Raw genomic sequence first — 19,697 nt, forward strand, 5'->3', positions numbered from 1 at the left:
TTGCCTCCAACCCCGGCAAGGTTGGCGGGAGGGTATTAGAAACTCATCACAGCTTGACACTCTCACCACACGTGAGACGATCAAATGAAGCCGCCAATCTAGCCGAAATCAATGGAGTGACGTTGAGGGATACTGGAGCTCTCACGTCAATAAATTCAAACCAAAATGATGATTCAGTAACTCCTACAAACAAGGATTATTCACATCAACAAGGCAACGAATTTGAACTCTCACCAAAGAAGAAAGATTCTAATCAGCATGCAGATCCGTCAGTCCTAATACCCGACGAAAATCGGTGACGATTTCATCACTCTATTAATGATTTTGACTCAACTGAGGATCATTCCATCGACGGTTACTTTGACAGTTTCAGACATAATGTAATTATGAAGCAAACCGTTGACATTTCTGTCTATAGTTCAACGATTTTAGGCAAAATGTAATTCAGTAACAAACCATCGATGGTTTTGACCGTTGTTGAATATTTATTGAAGATCTTATATAAATTACAATCAAATCCGACTTTATGAGATTCATAATTTGCAACTATATTATGTATCTCGATTTAAATACTACTCTCTGTATAGTCTATGTGTTCCCTTTGCCATTCATTGAAATAAAAATATTATTTCTTTCAAATACACTATTTCATTTTTTCTCTATCTTGAATATCTAGATTCATGAACCCAACTAAATACATGAATCTCAATTAATTTTTTAATAATGAATTTGCACATACATGAACGAAGACACACGAATGCATTAATTTAAATTAATCTCAACAAACACACCCTTAAAAAGTAAAGAAAAATAAGAATGAACATTAATTTGAGTGCATCTCGTAAAACAAACATTATTGTAAGAAGGAAATTGTTTTGTTTCACTGGAATTACATTTCTGGAAAGAAGCCATTCACACTCAATCCTCCATCAACAGAAATAGTTTGTCCAGTTATATAAGAGGAGGCAGGGAGACACAGAAATGCCACCAATGATGAAACCTCATTTGGTTGTCCAGGACGTCTGAGAGGCTTTCGAGCAATAATTCCATTCAAAATTTTTGGTTCAGCGAACACCTACAGTAAATTCACCGCAAAAGATTAGCTTTTAGCAACCAAACTATTAAGGACGATTCAAAAAGTGTCACCAATTCCAAACACAACAAATTGACAAGGTGGGAGTATGTTACAGGCTCAACAAGGGGAGTTTCGATGAGCCCAGGCGTGACTGTGTTGCTCCTGATATTGTCCTTCGCCCACTCGCATGCCAAATTCCTTGCTAGTTGGTTCATTGCTCCTGAATGTTAATAGCAAAGTGAACTATACATCATAAGCATACCTATCAGAGAAGTCAGGCTTTCTGAATTTATCATTTCTGAATAAGCATACCTTTGCTTGCTCCGTAAATGGAACCAAAATCTACAGCAACAAGACCAGCAATAGAAGACACAAAGACAATGCACCCTGCACCGGATGCCTTCAACAGAGGATGGGCGAGTTGGGAGAGATGATAGGCAGACTCAAAGTTGGTAGACATTATAGTTGAAATGTCTTCTGCTGTAAACTCCTCGGTTGGCTTTTTAAGGTACTTTCCCACGTTGTTTATCTGCATATGTCGAGCACCAAAGTGGAGCAGAATTAGTCACCCTAAAGAGCTATCTTGTTCTTAAGGCTCCAAAAACGAAGATTAAAGTTCTCCCCTTTGTGGTAGTAGCGGGGGTTTAAAGTCAAGGATTGGATTGGACTGGAGTAAGTGACTAGCTATGGATTCTATTTCATGCTCGCTGCATCTATAAAAGGTAGATGAATCGTTCTCACAAGATCAAAACATCTTCAATGAAAAAAATAATATAAAAACTTTAAAAAATAAAGGGTAGTCACAATTCTTTCGATAATTAATTACTAACCAACCTTATATGTTGTACTGTATAAATCGGCTCAGCATTAAGATGCTCCTAACTTGTTTGTAAGTCAATCTTATTCCACAACTACGTTGCACTAGAAATAAGTTAAAAGTGTTTAGTGCAACCTAGCAATCAAAACAAATGCGCCCTAATTATCTATACTAAGTAAAATGAATGCTTAGTCTCTTGCACAGTAGTCTATTGTGTAATGGCGGACTTGAATGTCATGAACAAGGAAGAAGTTAGGATTTCAATTTAGGAGAGCCAAGAGTATTTAAATTTAAACTTTCAAATTATTAATATAAAATAATCACATGATGAAAGAATCAAGAAACCAAGTGGGAAGTAACTAACCAGCCAAATTGCCATTTGTTCATCCCAATTATCCAACATCAAACCATGGGAAAAAAATAAAAAAATAAAAAATAAAACTTATTACAAACAAATAGTGTAAAGAAGTGGAGATTAAGGGTATGTTTGGTGTCATTGTTTTTTTTTTAAAAATTTTCTATTTTGATTTTTAAACAGTCAAGAAACATAACTAATAAAAACATGTTTGCTTATGTTGTCAATTTTTTTTATTGGTGTTGCATGTTTTCAATTTTTTTTTTTTAGCTTTTTTCAAAAAAAAAAAAAAAAAATTGAAAATCATATTTTATGATTTTCAGTTGTTTTGACAATTTGTTGTAAAAAATTTTAATATTTAGAACTAATTCTTTTCAATCAAACCATTCATTTTACACACTTTTAAATTAAAATAAAAATAAAATAATCATATGAATTTGAATATAATTAAAATAAAAATATATAAATTTAAAAAAAATAAAAAAAAATAATAATAATAATAAAATCAATTACAAAATACTTTTACTATTTTTCAATTGTCATATCCAATAAAATTTTTATTGTAAATTAAAATTTAAAATTATAACAATTACGTAAAATAATTATAATAAATTTTATTTTTAATATATGTTAGTTTATTATTTTATTATTTTAATCATATTTTAATAATATTATTTAATTTAAAGATGAAAATGAATATTTTTTTTAGTTAAGTATTAAATTTATTTTAATTTTATAAATATTAATAAAGTAGGTAGTTGTTTCCGATATTTAGTTTCAATTTCTAGTTTTTGGCTTTTATTTTTAACTTCAATTTCTATAACTTTAGATAACGATATTAAACGATCCCTAAACAAATTGTGGTTCGATAATAAGATATTTAGAAAATTAAGAATTAATTGTTATAATTGATTGGACATCTCCATATAAAACAAAATAAGATTTGTCTGGTAGGAAAGAAGCGCAAAAGACAAGATGATAGGCTAAGCATATTGAACAAGAAGAAGCACCTACTCCCAAATCATTCACTTATTTTATTGTCTATTGGAGATATTAAATTTGAATTTGTATAAATTTAAATAAAATATAATATAATTTTATTTTAAATTTCATTTAAATTCAAAATTTTAAATTCATATTTGTAAATACTATTTAAAAAATTTTTCATATAAGGGTTTGTTTGGTTGTAGGAAATAATTTTTCTTTTCCATTTTAATTTAATAAAAAATTTTAGCATTATTTGATTATGGAAATAGTTTTATTTTTTATTTTTCAAAAATAATTACAAAATGCCAACTTGTTTTTTGATTTTTAATATTTATAAAAAAACTAATTTTTTAAATTTTCTAAATTTGTACGAGTGTCAAATTTATATTTTAAATTTTAATTTGTGTTAATATAATATATGCGTGGGTGCCCGTGCATGTATACAATATGCATACTTAACTAGAATGTTGAGGTTGCCGCGGAACAAGGAAGAGGCGGTCTCCATGAGCTTGTGGCGTTGGGCCGGAGACGAGACATCGCAGACGGAGCCGGTGACCGCGAAGCCCTTCTGCTTCCATTGGTGGAGGCATGCGTTCAGCTCTGCTTCGTTGCGGCAGCAGGTGTGCACCGCCGCCCCCAGCCCCGCCAGCTCCTCCACCACTGCCTGCCTGCAACATGTACGCACGTACTAAATTAACACACACACACACACACACACTATAAACGAATACACACAAAACCCTAATGGAAGAAGAAGATGACGATGATGAGGAAAAGAAGAAACCCGAGTCCTTTGCTTCCGCCGGTGACTAGAGCAGTCATTCCCTCAAGAGACCATCTATTCTGTTTCTCTCCCCCACTGCTTCTATTTGCATCTGCATCCGCCATTTCTCTCTCTCTCTCTCTCTCGCTCTCTGAGTCTATGTAGGCAAGTGTCCGGTGATACATAAATTGAAAATTGCATGACAAATGCAGGGATAAGGACAAAAAAATGCTATTCGTGAGAAACGCGGACAGTGTCTGAACCATGACAGGTTCGCGCACTGCCAGTATGGGACCACAATAAATAGTTTAGTAATTGCGTGGGGAAGTGGAACCTGATCTCACCCATGTGGCGCCAACACTGTGTTGATTGATGTGGACATTTGCGAGGAGTTTTTTTCCCAAACTATCTTTTTTTTTTTAAAAAAAAGTATTATTTAATATACTTTTTTATTAAAAAAATATTTTTTGAAATAATCCTAACTAATCTCGTGATCCAACGAAATTTAAATAACTCGCTTGATTAAGTAACGAGATTTATTACGAATAAATAAGACAACTTTGTATGCCTGACAAATCTCGCTAGTTCATTCAAGGAAATCTGCTTTGGAATATTTAAATGATTATAAATCAATAAATGCATATGAGTTTGCATGTGAGACATTTTAGAAATTTCATTTAATTAGAGTCTACAAATGTAAATGTATATACATATGAAATTTTTTTTGTTCTCCTTATTTATTTATTTATTATAATAAAAATTAATTAAATAACTGAAGGGCAGAATAATTTATTAAAAAAAATATTTTTTAACTTACTCAATAAAACTTAATTTAATTAAGAAAAATACGTTTATGATGTTTGAAAAATTTAATTAACTTTCTACATTTATTTATTGTATGCATAAATCATTTTAATTTAGAAAAAGTAAAAACAAGAAAGAATGATCTAACGTTTGGTTGTAAAAAATTAATTAAGGGTCAAACTATTACTTAATATATAAAAATTTTAAATGCGAACGGTCAATAATATTATTTTAGAGTGACAATAATATTTTTCTAAAAATTTTGAATCATTATAACTTTCACAATTTTTATTATATTTCTATATTGGTCCGCCTTTCTTCAAAAAATTTACATTTGTTCCAATAATTAAGATTTTGCGACAAACACTCTTCTTATACTCAGTCAATAAGTAAGAAAAAAAATAATTCAATATTTTGAGATTTTGTCAAAATTTTGAGATTACATTTGTATTTGAGAACACAAACGAAGAGTCTTAAATTTGAGTTTGTGTGGATTTAAATTAAATTTAATATAATTTTCTATTGAATTGTATTGTATTTAGATTCATATAAATTCATATATGATTATTTAAAGTGCCAAAAATATAAAATAATGGTGTGAGACAAAATTGTTCGAGGTTGTGAGTCGAGGAATTTCATTCTCATAATCCACAAATGTAAATAATAAAATCTAAATATATTCTTAAATTTTCCAAACAAGTAACATTAATTTTTCAAAGAAAATCAAAAGATACTCTTGTGAGCATGTCAATATAATTAATCAATCTTATTTTATTTAAGAGCCGGGGCGAAACAATATTTTAATGGAAATAGCCAAACAACTCTTTAATTTATCAAAAAATTTTTATTTTTTGATTTTCAATGGAGAATTGTAAAGAGAAAATAATTAAGTAGACCAAGTTTTTAAATTAAAATCAAAATAATATAATCATATGAATTTAAATATAATTAAAATAAAAATATGCATAATTTTTTTTTTTAAAAAAATAAATAAAAGCCAATTTCAAAATATTTTTTGTTATTTTTCAATTGTCGTGTACAATAAGGTTGCTATTCTAAAGGAAATTTTGAAAATATAATAATTAAGTAAAATTATTAAAATAGTTTTAGTATTCTTAGTTTGTATTTTATAGTTTTATTATTTTCATCATATTATTTTATTTAAATATGAAAATGAACATTTTTAATTTGTTTTAACTTTACAAATATTAACATAATTTTGCAGAAAGGCAAAACAATATAGAAATATAATAAAAATTGTGAAAGTTATAATGATTCAAAATTTTTAGAGAAATATTATTGTCACTCTAAAATAATATTATTGACCATTCACATTTAATTTTTTTAATATATTAAATAATAATTTTACCCTTAATTAATTTTTTTACAACCAGATCACTCTTTTCTTTTTTCTTTTTCACTCTTTTTAAATAAAAGGATAAATTTGTTATTTTATGCATACAATAAATAAATGTAGAAAGTTAACTAAAATTTTCAAACATCATAAACGTATTTTTCTTAATTAAATTAAGTTTTATTGAGTAAGTTAAATTTTATTTTTTTAATAAATGATTCTTCCCTTCAATTATTTAATTAGTAATTATTATTATAATAAATAAATGAATAAATAAATAAGGAGAACAAAAAAATTCCATATGCATATACATTTACATTTACATTTGTAAACTCCAATTGAAAAAAAATAAAATTAAATGACATTCCTAAAATGTCTCACGTACAAACTCATGCATTTATTGATTCATAATCATTTAAACATTCCGAAGCAAATCTTGTTGGATGAACCAGCGATGTCACGCGTCCAAAGTTGCCCTATTCATGCACAGTAAATCTCGCTAATTGATCAGCGAGATAACATCAAAGTTATTCCAGAAAGTATTTTTAAAAAAAAGATATTATTTAATATATTTTTTTATAAAAAAAAGATAAATTTGGAACAAAAACTTTGTTTGTGAGAGTGTTAAAATAAATAAAATTGTATTATTATTCCGGAATTAATTACAAAATGTTTTATACTAGCATTAATATTAGTATATAAAATAAAAAGTACAACTAAATTAATTACTAAACTAACAATTAACAAATTAACAACTGTAATACGCCCCCTCAAGATGGAGATCGTGAATAATGATTTAACATCTCCATCTCGGAGTGAAAAAAAAAAAAACTTTCATTGATGAGAAGTATGACAGCAGTAGAGAAGGAACGACGAAGATGATTCGTAGGAGAGGATGTCGATGCATAGAGCAGGCGAGATATGCGGGCGAAGACGAAAATTGCTGCAAAGTGAAGACAAAAAATATGGCCAAAAACGAAGGAAAAACCTATAAAAATTTCCTTCAAAATCAAGAAACTCTAAGAGATCAACTTTCTCTGAGAATGAGTGACAAAACACGACATAACAAGAGCAGGAATGGCTGACCAGCAGATCAGACCCAATACGAGTGAGCCGAAGACGAGACGGATACAACGACACGGACTAGAAAATCAAACCAGAGATGAGAGTGGAGATCAGCGAAGTCACTTTGAAATGTGAAGCTCCTGACTAGCAATCACTGCAATTGAAAAAAAATAAAAATCAAAGAAAACAGATATACCGAGCCACATTTTAACACGGGTGCCAAAACAAGGACACCGGAGCCGGAGAAGTGGCTGGAAAACCCAAGGTTGCGAGAGGACCCAAGACGAGTGGTGAAGGCAAAGATACATGAAGGCTTTGCGAGTTGGCTTCCTCAACAAGTTAAAGAAAGCACTTCTTGAAACTAAGAGAGAGTGGAAAATGCTCGCGAGAGGATCTTTCAGGAGGCAATGAAAATGGGTGATTCTGAACTTCAAACTGGAAAGAGTTAAAGAGTCTGCAGAGAACGAACTTCGTAACAATGATCTGCGATCAACGTAATGCAGATTTTTTTTTCTCGTTTCGCCGAAAAAATGGCCAAGATTCGCAAGCGAATCGTAAAACCAGAACAATCAATGAAGCCCAGTGAGCAGTGCTCTGAGAGGAGAACATTGACTTGCACATACGAATTGCGACGATCTAAGACAGCTTTTGTCACGCCCCGAACCCTGAAATGGGACCCAAGGGTGAAAATGTAACCTGACATGTCCATGTATCTGATAAAACACTTAAAGATACACTACAATGGATGAGGGTCCGACCCCGTGGGGTTCCCAGGCATCTTAAACACATCCAATCACAAACATATACGTAGCGGAAAAAGGTAATCTATATACACATATGCAGTACCATACTAGAATCTATACAAGAGCAGAACATGGCTTTATCAAAACGTATAAACGGGTGCCCAAACACATCTTAAAATGGCAACCCATCAAAATTACAATCCTAGCATTTACCTAAGCGCTAAACGCAGAACACCGACCATTACGCTCCCTACACCAGGACGCTAGTTCCGGTCACTAGAAGGACCTGTAAAAAATGTACGTATAGCAGGGGTGAGACACCTCTCAGTAAGGAAGAACACAGGTTATATTGGTGTGTGGCATTTGAGTGTTATCATGATACAGCATACATGCAGTTAAATGCATTCTAATACTAATTTTCACAGTGCATACACGCACTCATACACATACACATAACCAGTAATCCTAGTGTTGTCACACCCTTTGGCCCGAAGCCGGTCCGCAACAATTCGGCGTTGGCCCGTAGCTAACCCGCGAAGCACGGCGCCATCGGCACATGGCTAGTCCCCAACTCCCATGGCATCGTATCGGCTAATAACTGGTGGATCCACACCCTTCAGACTGATTTGTCGGTATAGGCTCACGCCCTCGGATATAGAGCCGGACACTTTCAGTACCTGGACAATTCGGAACCCCATTCCTACTAGCCATTTAACATATCACACACACACATGCATGCTCATATAACCAAACAAACCACACCCATTTGGTAATCTAAATCATGGTTTTTCAAAAAAATATAGTTTAAACAAGTCAAGGCACGACCATCCAAATATCACAGTATAAATCACACATATACTCGATTTTCAACAAAACCAGGAATGCAGCCCGTCGCTCCCTTTTTCCCAAAACTGTAACAATGAAAAACCCATAGTTTTTTCTGTTAGATTCCCCCCAAATGAGTAGCCAAAACACACACATGATCGTGGACCACAGTTCCACTGAGTCTGATTTCAAAAATAACCAATATAAACGTAGTTCCCCTTACCTTTTCCCCGAATAAGAAATCTCGAACTCCAAGTCCCCTAAACAGCGAACCGAGTTCCAAAACCTACAAATCACAATACAGAATATGCTCACAAGACAGTTACCTACAAAACTACCGGATCAAAAATGAAAACTGAGTCTTACCTCAATTTTATGCTGAAACCCAAAAATCTCCAAATCGAGATTCCGATATGTAGAAGTTGTAGAGAATCCTTCCACGATCTTCGTAGTAACTTCAGATTTTCGATTCCATCAACGATTGGCGAAGAAATCTAGAGAGAGAGAGTAGGGAGAGTTCTAGAGAGAGAGAGAGAGAGAATTGAAGTTTCTTAGCTTTGAAGTAAAGAATATTCTATTTATAGGCCCTTTGACCCGGCCTAATTCGTCGACAAAATGGTGTTCTCGTCGACAAATCTTTCATTGACTTCGTCGACAAATTGGTGGCCTCGTTGACGAATTTGGCTTCTCCGATTTTTTCGAGACTCCTCAGTTTCTCTTTGTCGACGAGTCTCTGAATTTCATCGACGAGAATTACATAGGCTTCGTCGACGAATTCTAGCTTCGTCGACGAATTATGCCAAATTCCTATTTTGCCCCTCTCTTATTTATTTAAACCCAATTATCATGGTTCGGGTTCTTACAACCTCCCCTCCTTATAAAAATTTTGTCCTCGAAATTTGCTATCTCTCATTCACAGACTACAAAACTGTCACATATATACCACTCTAGAGAAAAACAGGCAACCACTACAGCGCAGCCCCATCATACACCTACACATACATACCTTCACTTATGGCGGAGGAATACCGTGGTTACATATACAATTGTCTCAAGAGTTCACAATATACACACACTCTCGACGACTAACCACCTATCCCAACCCATAGTAGGATCATGTACAAGTGCTCAAAGCAACTGTGGATACCTCCGGCATATTTCCGTTTCCAGTTCCCAAGAAGCTTCCTCAACCTCGTGGTTTCGCCACAATACTTTCACTAATGATATCTCTTTGGTATGAAGCTTCTGAACTTTACGGTCCAGAACCTGAACAGGTATCTCCTTATACGCTAAGGTATCCCCAATTTCCAACTCATCATAACTAATAACATGTGAAGGATCCAATACGTACCTCATCAACATGCATACGTTAAACACATCATGGACCCTCGAAAGTGCTGGAGGTAATGCAACTCTGTAGGCTACCGGACCCACTTGCTCAAGTACCTCTAATGGTCCGATATACCTCGGGCTCAACTTTTCCTTCCTCCCAAATCTCATCATCCTTTTCATCGAAGCGATACGCAGAAATACCTTACCTCCCACTTCGAACTCTAGCTCACGGCGGTGAACATCTGCATAACTCTTTGACCGACTCTGAGCTAATCTAATCCTCTCCCGGATTAAACCCACCTTCTCAGATGCCTGCTGCACAAGTTCAGGTCCTAACACCTGACGTTCACCAACCTCATCCCAACATATATGAGATCGACACCTCCGACCATACAAAGCTTCGAACGGTGCCATCTCGATACTAGACTGGAAGCTGTTGTTATAAGCGAACTCTACAAGTGGCATAAACTGTATCCAGCTACCACCGAAATCTAACACACAAGCTCGCAACATATCTTCCAATATTTGTATCGTCCTCTCCAACTGTCCATTAGTCTAGGGGTGAAACGCTATACTGAAAGTAAGCTTTGTACCCAATGCCTCCTGCAAGCTCATCCAGAATCGAGAAGTAAACCTCGGATTTCAATCTGACACAATGAACACCGGTACTCCATGCATTCTCACAATCTCATGCACATATAAATATGCTAGCCTACTTAAAGGATAACCAACTTTCATCGATATGAAATGAGCAAATTTCGTCAATCTATTCACGATTACCCAAATAGCATTCTGCCCGTGAAGCGCTGGTGACAATCCGGTCACAAAATCCATGGAAATATGCTCCTATTTCCACATCGGAATAGGCAAAGGCTGCAATGGCCCTGCCAGTCTCTGATGTTCAGCTTTCACTTGCTAACACGTCAGACACTGCTCCACGAACTGAGCAATCTGCCTCTTCATACCTGACCACCAGAAGGTCTCGCGCAAATCTCGATACATCTTTGTACCACCAGGATGTACCGTATACATAGAACGGTGCACCTCCTCTAGAATCGTCCTTCTGATCTCATCATCATTTGGAACACATAGCCTGGTCCCAAACCTGAGCACACCTCCCTCAGAGATGTTAAACTCTGTAGCCAGTCCCAGCTGTACCTTTTTTATAACCTCTGCCAACTCTGCATCACTAGCCTGCGCAGCTTTTATATGCTCAAACAAGGTCGGTTGGACCACCAAACGAGCAAGAAATGCCTGATGATCACCAACCACTAACTCTATACCTGAGCTTTCCAAATCCCGTCTGATGTGACACTGAGTTACAACCGTAGATATAGCCGTAGGCCCTAACTTTTGAGTCAATGCTTCAGCTACTACATTAGTCTTTCCCGGGTGATAACTGATCGTGCAATCGTAGTACTTAATCAACTCTAGCCACCGCCTCTGCCTCATGTTCAACTCCTTCTGCGTGAAGGAATACTTGAGGCTCTTATGGTCTGTGAAGATCTCACACTGCATCCCGTACAGATAGTGTCGCCAGATCTTCAATACATATACCACAACAGCCAATTCCAGATCATGCGTAGGGTAATTCTTCTTATATTCCTTCAATTGCCGAGGGGCATATACTACCACCTTACCCTACTGGATAAGCACACATCCCAGACCTTTGAGAGACGCTTCGCTATAAATCACCAATCCACCATCCCCCGAAGGAATGGTCAACACTAGAGTAGTAACCAGCTGGTGCTTTAACTCTTGAAAGCACTGCTCGCAATCACTGGTCCACTCAAATTGCACTCCTTTCCTGGTCAATCGTGTCAGAGGCCCAGATAGTTTAGAGAAGCCCTCTACGAACCGACGATAGTAACCCGCCAGTCCTAGAAAACTTTGAACCTCCTGCACATTCTTCGGTCTTACCTAGTCGACCACAGTTTCAATCTTGCTAGGATCAACCAATATACCATCCTTAGTAACCACATGGCCTAAGAACGCAATCTGACTCAACCAAAATTCACATTTCTTCAATTTAGCATACAACTTCTTTTCCCACAGAATTTGTAATACTAACTTCAAATGTTCCACGTGTTCTTCCGTACTCCTCGAGTATACCAGTATGTCGTCAATAAATACCACTATGAACCGATCCAGGTACTCATGGAAAACCCTATTTATCATATCCATGAACACTGCCAGAGCATTTGTCAACCCAAAAGGCATGACTAAGAACTCATAGTGGCCATATCTGGTTCGAAAAGCAGTCTTCGCTACATCCTTCGCTCTAACCCTCACCTGATGATATCCTAACCGCAAGTTGATCTTTGAAAAGACCCGTGTCCCTTATAACTGGTCAAAGAGATCATTTATACAAGGTAAAGGATAGTAATTCTTCACAGTTACCTTGTTAATCTCACAGTAATCAATGCACATCCGCATTGACCCGTCCTTCTTCTTCACAAACAATATTGGAGCTCCCCAGGGCAAAACACTAGGTCGAATGAATCCCCTATCCAGTAATTCCTACAACTGCTCCTTTAACTCCCGAAGTTTCGCTGGAGCCATCTGGTAGGAATCTTTAGAGATCGGTGCCTTACCGGGCAGCAACTCTATTGCAAACTCCACCTCACGATCTGGAGGTAAACCAAGTAAATCATCTAGAAATACATCCGAGAACTCGCTGACTACCTGAATATCCTCGGGTCTCAACTCATCCCGCGGCGGTTCCTGCACACAAGCTAGGTACCCCTGACATCCGTCCAAGAGTAACTTCGTCGCCTGTAGTGCCAACAGAATCTGTGGCACTGGACGCATACACGATCCCACGAATTCGTACTCCTGCTCTTAGAATGTCTGAAAACTACCACCTTCTTACGACAGTCGATCACAGCATAATTGGAGAACAACCAATCCATCCCCAGAATGACAGCGAACCCCAACATGTTATATACCACAAGATTCGCCGGTAGCAGCTTCCTTTGAATTTCAACTGGGCAGTCTACCAACATCTTCCTACAGAAAAATACACTCCCAGATGGTGTAGTAACAGATAACACCTCATTCATGACTCAGGTCTCAACCCCACATCATGCAACAAAATTCATAGACACAAAGGAATGGGTTGCACCTGAATCAAACAAAACCGAAGCCTTATTTAAAAGCAATAATAAGGTACATGTCACCACGTTACCTGCATGTTTAGCGTCCGCTGAAGTAAGAGAGTATACTCTGGCCGGAGCTATATTCATCTGAATGGTTCCCCAAGGTATCTAATTGCTCCCTCGGTCCCCACTAACTGTAGGCACCTCTTGCCTCGGTGCATGACAATCACGAGCCATGTGACCAGATCGACCACAGTTATAGTAGTTACCATCAAAAGATCGACACTCACCCTTGTGCCATCTGAAGCACTTGGTACAACGACCACTAGTCTGGCTCCCTTGAGAATCTTGGTGCTCGGTATTCTAGCGGTAGCCCGAGCCCTTATTCCTCTTCTTCCATGATCCCTGACGAGATCCTCTCTGAGAACCAAAAGGTATTGTCCTCTTCCTCGATTCCTAATCCACCTCGTCCTCTCGAATACTAGTCTCAATCACCGTAACCTTATCCACTAACACCGAGAACTCGCGGATCTGAAGCATACCCACCAGTCTGCGAATATCCTTCCTCAAACCCTTTTCAAACCTCTGAGTGTTCTCATACTCGCTTGAGATCATTCATGGTGCAAAGCGGGACAACTCTATGTACCGAGCCGCATACTCCTGCACCGCCAAACTCCCCAAAGTCAGCGTAGAAAACTCATCTGCCTTCACATCACGCACTAAAGCCGGGAAGTATTTGTCAAAGAACACCTCCTTAAAACGGCTCCACATCATCTCCTTAGGACCGGCTCTCTACTTCTCCAGCATACTCACCGCAGTTCACCATCGACCCGCCTCCCCAGACAGCTAGAACATGGCATAAAGGACTCGCTGCCTATCCGTGCAGGGCAGGACCTCCAAGATCCTCTCAGTCTTCTCCACCCAATCCTCTGCTATCGTCGGGTCAGGTCCTCCAGAGAACGTCGGAGGATGCATGCGTGTGAACCTCTCAATGGTGCACCCCGCAGTAGTAGGAGAGCACTCGCGTCTCCTCACACTTCGCTCGATCTCCCGTAACACCTGCCTCGTCAAACCTCGAGGCACAGAAGGAGACTCATCACTCGCAGTCTCCTCGGAGCCACTTCCCAAGTTATTATCCTTGAGCTCCATTCTACAGCACAATAGGAATCTATCTGTATCCCTACAACACATACAGTTAACACAATAATCTACACTAATCGTGTTAACTACTCCCTGCCAGGTCTAGGTCTGTCCTATCACACCGACACAAAAGTCATCAATGATCTGCCCTACTTTTACTGAAATCGTCATTCCAGGAAAAACACGGAATACGGTTGACAAATCCCGATCCAGCAACTGAACAACCCTCAACCAACTCTACCCATATCCACATCTTATACTCTGGTATGTACTCACAACTAAGCCTAACCAAGTCTACAAGATCTAGTAACCTGGTTAGCTCTAATACCAAGCTGTCACGCCCCGAACCGCGAAATGGGACCCTAAGGGTGAAAATGTAATCTGACATGTCCCTGTATTTGATAAAACATCTAAAACTACAGTACAATGGATGAGGGTCCGACCTCGTGGGGTTCCCAGGCACCCTAAACATATCTGATCACAAACATATATGCAGCGGAAAAAGGTCATTCTATAACAACATATGCAGTATCATACTAGAGTCTATATAAGAGCAGAACATGGCTTTATCAAAACGTACAAATGGGTGCCCAATACATCTCAAAATGGCAACCCACTAACATTACAGTCCTAACACTTACCCAAGTGCTAAACGCAGTACACCCGCCACTATGCTCCCTATACCAGGATGCCAGTTCCGGTTACTTGAAGAACCTGTAAAAATATATGTACAGTAGGGGTGAGACATCTCTCAATAAGGAATAACACATGTTATATTGGTGTGTGACATTTGAGTGTTATAATGATACAACATACACGCAGTTAAATGCATTACAGTACTAATTTCCACAGTGCATACACAAACTTATACACATACACATGATCAATAATCTTGGTGTCGTCACACCCTTCGGCCCGAAGCCGGTCCGCGACAATCCGGCGTTGACCCGTAGCCAACCCGCGAAGCACGGAGCCACCGGCACATGGCTAGTCCCCGACTCCTATGGCATCATACCGGAGCATAACTGGTGGATCCACACTGTTCAGCCTGATCTGCCGATATAGGCTCACACCCTCGGATATAGAGCCGAACACTCTCAGTACCTGGACAATTCGGAACCCCATTCCTACTAGCCATTTAACATATCACACACACACATGCATGCTCATATAACCAAACAAACTACACCTATTTGGTAATCTAAATCATGGTTTTTCAAAAAAATACAGTTTAAATAAGTCAAGGCACGGTCATCCCAATATCACAGTATAAATCACACATACACTCGGTTTTCAACAAAACCAGGGATGCAGCCCGTCGCCCTCTTTTCCCAAAACTGTAATAATGAAAAATCCATAGTTTTCCCCTTTAGATCCTCCCAAATAAGTAGCCAAAACACACACAGGACCGTGGACCATAGTTCCACCGAGTTCGATTTCAAAAATAACTAATATAAACATAGTTCCCCTTATCTTTTTCCCGAATAACAAATCCCAAACTCCAAGACCCCTAAACAGCGAACTGAGTTCCAAAACCTACAAATCACAGTACATAATATGCTCACAAAACAGTTACCTACAAAACTACTGGATCAGAAATGAAAATCGAGTCTTACCTCGATTTTACGCACAAACCCGAAAATCTCCAAATCAAGATTCCGATCCGTAGAAGTTGTAGAGAATCCTTCCATGATCCTCGTGGTAACTTCAGATTTCCGATTCCATTAACGATCGGGAGGAAATCTAGAGATAGTAGGGAGAGTTCTAGAGAGAGAGAATTGAAGTTTCTTAGCTTTGGAGTAAAGAATATTCTATTTATAGGCCCTTTAACCCGACCCAATTTGTCGACGAAATGGTGTTCTCGTCGACGAATCGGTGGCCTCATTGACGAATCTGGCTTCTCTGGTTTTTCCGAGACTCCTCGGTTTCTCCTTGTCGACGAGTGTCTGAATTTTGTCGACAAGAATTATATAGGCTTCTTCGACGAATTCTGCCAAATTCCCATTTTGCCCATCTCTTATTTATTTAAACCAAATTATCACGGTTTGGGTTCTTACAGCTTCGGAGAGAAGCGAGTCGCGCTCCAAGATTCAATGATCCAACAGGATTTAGAGACGAAAAAGCATCAAAAGAAGAAACGAAAAATAGATCTACAAAGAACGATCGACAAACAGCGGGGAGAAGTGCGCTCGGACGGATCAAGCTCGATAAGTTGTTGTGCTTGAAGTATTTGGTAAGCAAATCCCGAGCAAACTCAGTAGATCGCCAGACTATGAAGGTAGATTCATCTTCGTTCCAGGAGATCAGGTCATCGAAGGAAGGATCATCTACAAGTTGATAAGTTTTGGTGAGGAATGGCGTCGGGAGAGATCGTTGCGAGTCCCCATGGATGGATTCACCAGTCTATTCGGTCGGCAATGGTGCCATGGCCCTCGCCGTCAGATCCAAACTCCATAATACTGAAAAGTTGAGATGTCTTGTAACAAAGCGCCTGATCGTGCATTCTTTTTGCATAGAAGCGCCGTCGAAAGTTGACCAAACCAGCCACCGGAAAACCAGACACCGTCACCGAAACGCGCAAAGAGAGAATTACAGAGAGCAGTAGCGAAAATTTCTCTGATACCATATTAAAATAAATAAAATTGTATTATTCCGAAATTAATTACAAAATGTTATCTTTATAGTGGTATTTATACTAGTATATAAAATAAAAAATACAACTGAATTAATAACTAAACTAACAACTAACAAATTAACAACTAAACTAATAATTAACAAATTAACAACTCTAATAGAGAGTACACCAAACTCTTACGACAAATCACACCCAAAAAAGAAGGAAACAAGAATCGAGAAAAGGACATGCCCGAGCTGCTAGTCATTTGCTGGGTAGAAGCCGTTCACAGACATCCCACCGTCGATGCAAATAATCTGGCCGGTGATGTCCGATGATGCAGGAAAACAAAGGAATGCCACCAGGGATGAGACCTCCTTCAGATCTCCAAGCCGCCGAAGACGGGGTTCGTGGAAATACCTCATCCAGATACTTTTTGTTGCTGAGCACCTGGTAGATCAAGATCAAAAAGAAAGAGATGAGAATCATGCAGTATGCTTAAACCAATAATCAAAATAAGAATCAAAATTTAAAATTAAATTACCTGCTCCGCCATTGAGGTTTTGATGTACCATGGTGCAACAGCATTACTCCTGATATTGTCTTCGGCCCATTCACATGCCAACTTTTTTGTAAGTTGGTTAATTGCTCCTAAAAAGAAATCAGGACCTTTTAGTGTCAAACTCTTCAAGCCTACAAACTGTACACACAAGCAATGAACAGCAAAATTTCTAATTACCTTTAGTTGCTCCATAAACAGACACAGACTTCAATGACACGAAACCAGAGACTGAGGAGGTGAATACAACACTTCCTGTTGCGTGTAATTCCAGCTGATTGCTAATTCTATTTTCAGATTTTGATTAATTCCAAATCAGCCCCAATAACACCTAAACAAGTGGTATCAGAGCCTGACTATGTGATGGGGTCCGCTAGGTTTGAAATAGAAAAATTCACCGGTAAGAATGACTTTGGTTTGTGGAGGATTAAGATGTGTGCCATCTTGATACAGCAGGGGCTTGAGGAGGCTCTTCTTGGAGAAAAGAAGGGAGCATCCACTTCACAAGAGGGGAAACAAGATTTTCCCTCCACCGAAAAAATGAAGCCCGAAATTCTTCAAAAGGCACATAGTGCCATTATCTTGTCCTTAGGAGACAAAGTGCTTAGGGAAGTTGCTAATGAGGATACGGCAGCTGGAGTGTGGTCAAAACTAGAGAGTTTGTACATGACAAAATCCCTAGCAAATAGACTCCATAAGAAGACTAGACTCTACACCTTTAGAATGACCCCTGGAACATCGATTGATGAACATTTAGATGAATTTAATAAAATTCTTTTGGATCTTGCTAATATTGATATTAGTATAGATGAAGAAGACCAGGCAATTCTTTTATTGAGTTCTCTTGATTCCACATATGACCATATTAAAGAAACTATGATGTATGGGAGAGAGAGGCTGACTTTAGAAGATGTGCAAGCCGTTTTGCACTCTAGGGAATTGCACACTAAGTTTGAGTCTAAATTAGAGTCAGGGGCAGGGTTAAATGTGAGAGGTAGGTCTGAAAAGAGGAACGAGAAAGGAAAAGACAAGAGGTCTAGATCAAAATCTAAGAGCAAGGCACTAAAGTGTTATGCATGTCACAAGGAAGGACATTTTAGGAGGGATTGCCCTGAGAGGAAAAATGGTGCAAATGTCACCACCTCTGAATCAAAGGGTAAGGCAGCTGTAGTTTTAGATGGGTATGATAGTGCGGAAGTGTTGAATGTCTCTGATAGAGATTCGGGAAAAGAATGGATATTAGATTCAGGTTGTTCCTTCCACATGTGTCCATTGAAAAACTGGTTTGAGTCCTTTGCATGCTTAGAAGGAGGTCATGTTATCCTAGGAAACAATAAGTCATGTAAAATACAGGGTATAGGGACTGTGAGACTTTTAATGCATGATGGGATGGAGAGAGTGCTAAGAGATGTGAGGTACATACCTGAGCTGAAGAGAAATTTGATTTCTCTTGGTATCTTAGATAAGACAGGGTACACGTTTAAGTCTGAAGGAGGTAGCCTAAGAGTTTGTAGAGGTTCACTGGTAGTGATGAAAGGGGTGCTAAAGAATGGGTTGTATACCTTGGTAGGAAAGACAGTGATGGGTGAGGCTTCACCTATCAATCACAGGGTAGAAAATTAGGTTTCCTTGTGGCATAGTAGGCTAGGACATGTTAGCCTACAGGGCCTAAAGGAGCTGGAGAAACAGGGGCTCCTTGGAGATAGGAAACTTGAGGAATTGTCATTCTGTGAGGAGTGTGTCTTGTGTAAGTCCACTAGGGTTAGTTTTAAGAAGTCCACTCACACCACAAAATTAGACTCTTGATTACATACATTCAGACTGTTAGACACTCTGATACCAGTGACCCGCAGCTTGAGGTGGAGCAACCCTCCACTTCACATAGCCATTTAGAAACAGATGCTGCAGTTTTTGAGGAGCAAAACTCAGAAACGGAAACCTCTGATTTAAGTAAAACTTACCTTCTAGCACGGGATAGGGAGAGGAGGGTCATAAGACCTCCTCAAAGGTATGGGGAAGCTGATATGATAGCGTTTGCTCTTTCTGTTGCTGAAACAGAAATTGAGGTGGAGCCTAGGACTTTTAGAGAGGCCATGGATAGTAAAGAGGCTGAAAAATGGATTCTTGCAATGCAAGAAGAAATGGAGTCTCTAAACAAGAATGAGA

At 38.1% G+C, this 19,697-nt stretch overlaps 1 protein-coding gene and 1 pseudogene across 1 annotated transcript; both read right to left on the reverse strand.

Moving 5' to 3' along the window:
- Positions 1-801: 801 nt before the first annotated feature.
- On the reverse strand, positions 802-4,260 carry LOC131147620 (tropinone reductase homolog At5g06060-like). The gene is made up of 5 exons (XM_058097124.1): positions 4,019-4,260; positions 3,695-3,902; positions 1,388-1,604; positions 1,189-1,295; positions 802-1,075 (listed from the first exon to the last, which is right to left on the reverse strand). Exons 1-5 carry the CDS (start codon positions 4,180-4,182, stop codon positions 890-892), a joined length of 882 nt encoding a protein of 293 aa, XP_057953107.1. The 5' UTR covers positions 4,183-4,260; the 3' UTR covers positions 802-889.
- Positions 4,261-17,232: 12,972 nt separating this feature from the next.
- The window catches only part of LOC131148037 (tropinone reductase homolog At5g06060-like), a 47,400-nt pseudogene continuing 44,935 nt past the window's right edge, over positions 17,233-19,697 (reverse strand).

The sequence above is a fragment of the Malania oleifera genome, chromosome 2 (assembly GCF_029873635.1).
Source record: "Malania oleifera isolate guangnan ecotype guangnan chromosome 2, ASM2987363v1, whole genome shotgun sequence".
NCBI lineage: Eukaryota > Viridiplantae > Streptophyta > Magnoliopsida > Santalales > Ximeniaceae > Malania > Malania oleifera.